Raw genomic sequence first — 3,013 nt, 5'->3', positions numbered from 1 at the left:
GTACAAATTCATAATGAATAATCCCTTTGATATGAAACAAAGGTTAGCAACAATGTTGCAACAAGTTCGCGAACTTAATTGTCAGACCTTCGTAAATTATTAAATAAAAATAAATATGAAGAAAAATTATGTTGAATCCTTGGGGCCAATTCAGTTATCATGAATTAAAAGATAGCCTAGACACAATAAACTATTAATTCAAGAAAAGTATTGACGGGCAAATTATGCCAATCCCTAGACATTTACTCTGACTTTTCTCTATGTCCATTTTCATAATACATAGTAAAGATTTCATTCTTTACTCTTTGTTGCTTAAGTTTTTTAGTGTCCTCAATGTAAATTCATCAAAGTTCTTGTCAGAGATGACCAGATTTGTGTGGTACACTCTTTTGTTCCAAAATTTGGTTCTGTTTACTGCTGTGAAATGCTTCTTACATGAGAACCATAAAAGTACCTCCTTTCTTCCCCTGTGTGGCTAGCAGAAAGATGTATTGTATTCTGATTGCACTGTTTATGCTCACAAGAGATAAAAAAAGGATAACACAAACTATTCCTCACTGTTTACCAGGGTCATCATGGTGGTCTGGAATACCAGTGATACTATGGAGCCTGTATTTATTCTGAAGGGTTTTCCTGGACTGGAGTACGCTCATTCTTGGCTCTCAGTTATATTCTGCCTTGTATTCTTGGTAGCGTTTATTGGTAATATTACCATTCTCTCTGTCATTTGGACTGAATCTTCACTTCACCAGCCCATGTATTATTTCCTCTCCATTTTGGCACTAAATGACCTAGGTATGTCCTTGTCTACACTTCCCACTATACTTTCTGTGTTATGGTTGAATGCTCGGGAGATTCAGGCAAGTGCTTGCTATACCCAGCTCTTCTTCATCCATACATTCACATTCCTGGAATCCTCAGTGCTGCTGGCCATGGCCTTTGACCGTTTTGTTGCTATCTGTCGTCCACTGCACTACACCACCATCCTCACCAATAGCGTAACAGGCAAGATTGGCTTGGCTTGCTTGTTAAGAAGCATGGGAGTTGTACTGCCCACACCTTTGCTACTGAGACGCTATCACTACTGTCATGTCAATGTCCTCTCCCATCCCTTCTGTTTGCACCAGGATATTCTGAAATTGTCCTGTTCAGATGCCAGAGTCAGCAGTGTTTATGGACTCTGTGTAGTTATCGCCACGCTGGGCATGGATTCAGTCTTCATACTTCTTTCTTATATCCTGATTCTGAATGCTGTGCTGAGCATTGCATCTTCTGAAGAGCAGCTAAAATCACTCAACACATGTGTATCCCACATCTGCGTGGTGCTCATCTTCTTTGTGCCAGTTATTGGGGTGTCAGTGGCCCATCGCTTTGGGAAGCATCTGTCTCCCATAGTCCACATCCTCATGGCTGATATCTACCTGCTCTTTCCCCCAGTGCTTAACCCTATTGTCTACAGTATCAAGACAAAACAGATTCGTCTACGAATTCTTCACAAGTTTGGGCTAGGGAGGAGGCTTTAAAGTACCCGCTATCCTTCAGTGTTCCCAGTAGAAAATCATGAGGCAGCCATTTGAGTAGATGAGAAGTGAAATATTTGGGGATTAATCATCTGCTTAAATTTCTAATTCTTTCACTTCTTAGATATGTGATCTCAGTTAATCATGAACCCTATGAGATTCAATCTTTTCATAACCAAATTGTGATAAGTATAAACTTTTCTATCCCCAAGATAATTATGAGATTTATAACTGACAAAGTATGTACAAGAGATTGTTTTGGAAAACTGTAAAATTTGCTAATATTGTTAAATTATTATTATTAATGACAGTAATAGAAATAACTTTGCTTATGATATGTAACTATGTTTATATCATTTCTCATATTTATGATCAAAACCCAGAAATCAATCTGTCTCTCTCTTTTTCTAATACATTTGTCCATATTTTGTTTCTCATGTCAAAATGTTATAACTTTTTATGAAAAGATTTCTGACTTCTTGGGGAGTTTGGAACTTGAGTTCCTGGCAGGACTTTGAACTATGACTGTGGCTGTTGGCTGTGGACTAAATCCTCAGTTCATTACTAGACAGTGATATTCTTTCTTCCACGGCCACCATAGATCTATCTGTTCTTTCAACTTACCAGCAAATACTGAGCCAGAACCTTGAGAGCTGCTCAAGAAATCTTGACATTGCAGGTCTAAACATCTGGGTAAGTGTCTAGATTCCCTGTTCAGTACTATAGCACAGGATTTCATGTCTTAATCTGTGGGTGGGTTGGGAGTTGTGCACAATAACCACCCTCATCTTTTAGTAATTATTTTCTCTTCTTTTTCTATATGTCTGTGTGGAGCTTTAATATCATTTTGTCTCTCTCAGTTTCTTTATTGTAGATAACCCAATACTTGTTTTCTTTTTCATTCATTCATTAACTTACACCAGTGCTTTTTTATTGGTGATATTTTATTATTTCACACATATTTACTTTCTGCTCAGCTGTATTGCAAACGTTTTGATTATGGGGTCATGACTGCTACCCTAACACATCACTATGGGGTTGGTCTTTTCTAACTGTCATGAGTACTCATAAAATAGTGGTAAGTGTAAATCCTATTGCCTTTTTACTCATCCAATGAAACTATACTGAGAAACATGAAATGCCTGTGGTAGCTATTACTGCTTTAAGTACAATGGATATGTACAAAATGGAATGCATGGTCTTAATGTTAAAAAATTAATGCTTAATGGTGAGATACATATGCATAAAGATTAGTAAAATTAATAGATGCTATCACTAAAATAGGGAAATAATACAATATTGTTATTAAAGAGTCGTCAATTTTACTTGAGGATTTAGGAATTGGAGTAGTTGACACTTTAATTGCACCTTGTGAGCCAAATTCATTTTTACCAGCTGAACAAAGTGTGAAAGAAATTCACACTTTCTGTGTGCTGAAGCTTGCTTGTATTGGCTTATGAAAGCCAATTTTGCATATCCCGTTCCAACGACAT

The 3,013-nt window shown here is 37.1% G+C and overlaps 1 protein-coding gene across 1 annotated transcript; it reads left to right on the top strand.

Moving 5' to 3' along the window:
* The first annotated feature begins 575 nt into the window (after positions 1-575).
* LOC117031033 (olfactory receptor 51L1) lies at positions 576-1,523 on the top strand. Its single transcript, XM_033121318.1, has one exon. It carries the CDS (start codon positions 576-578, stop codon positions 1,521-1,523), a length of 948 nt encoding a protein of 315 aa, XP_032977209.1.
* Positions 1,524-3,013: the final 1,490 nt, after the last annotated feature.

Source organism: Rhinolophus ferrumequinum, chromosome 11 (assembly GCF_004115265.2).
Source record: "Rhinolophus ferrumequinum isolate MPI-CBG mRhiFer1 chromosome 11, mRhiFer1_v1.p, whole genome shotgun sequence".
NCBI classification, from domain to species: Eukaryota; Metazoa; Chordata; class Mammalia; order Chiroptera; family Rhinolophidae; genus Rhinolophus; species Rhinolophus ferrumequinum.
This window is presented reverse-complemented; position numbering and strand designations above follow the sequence as displayed.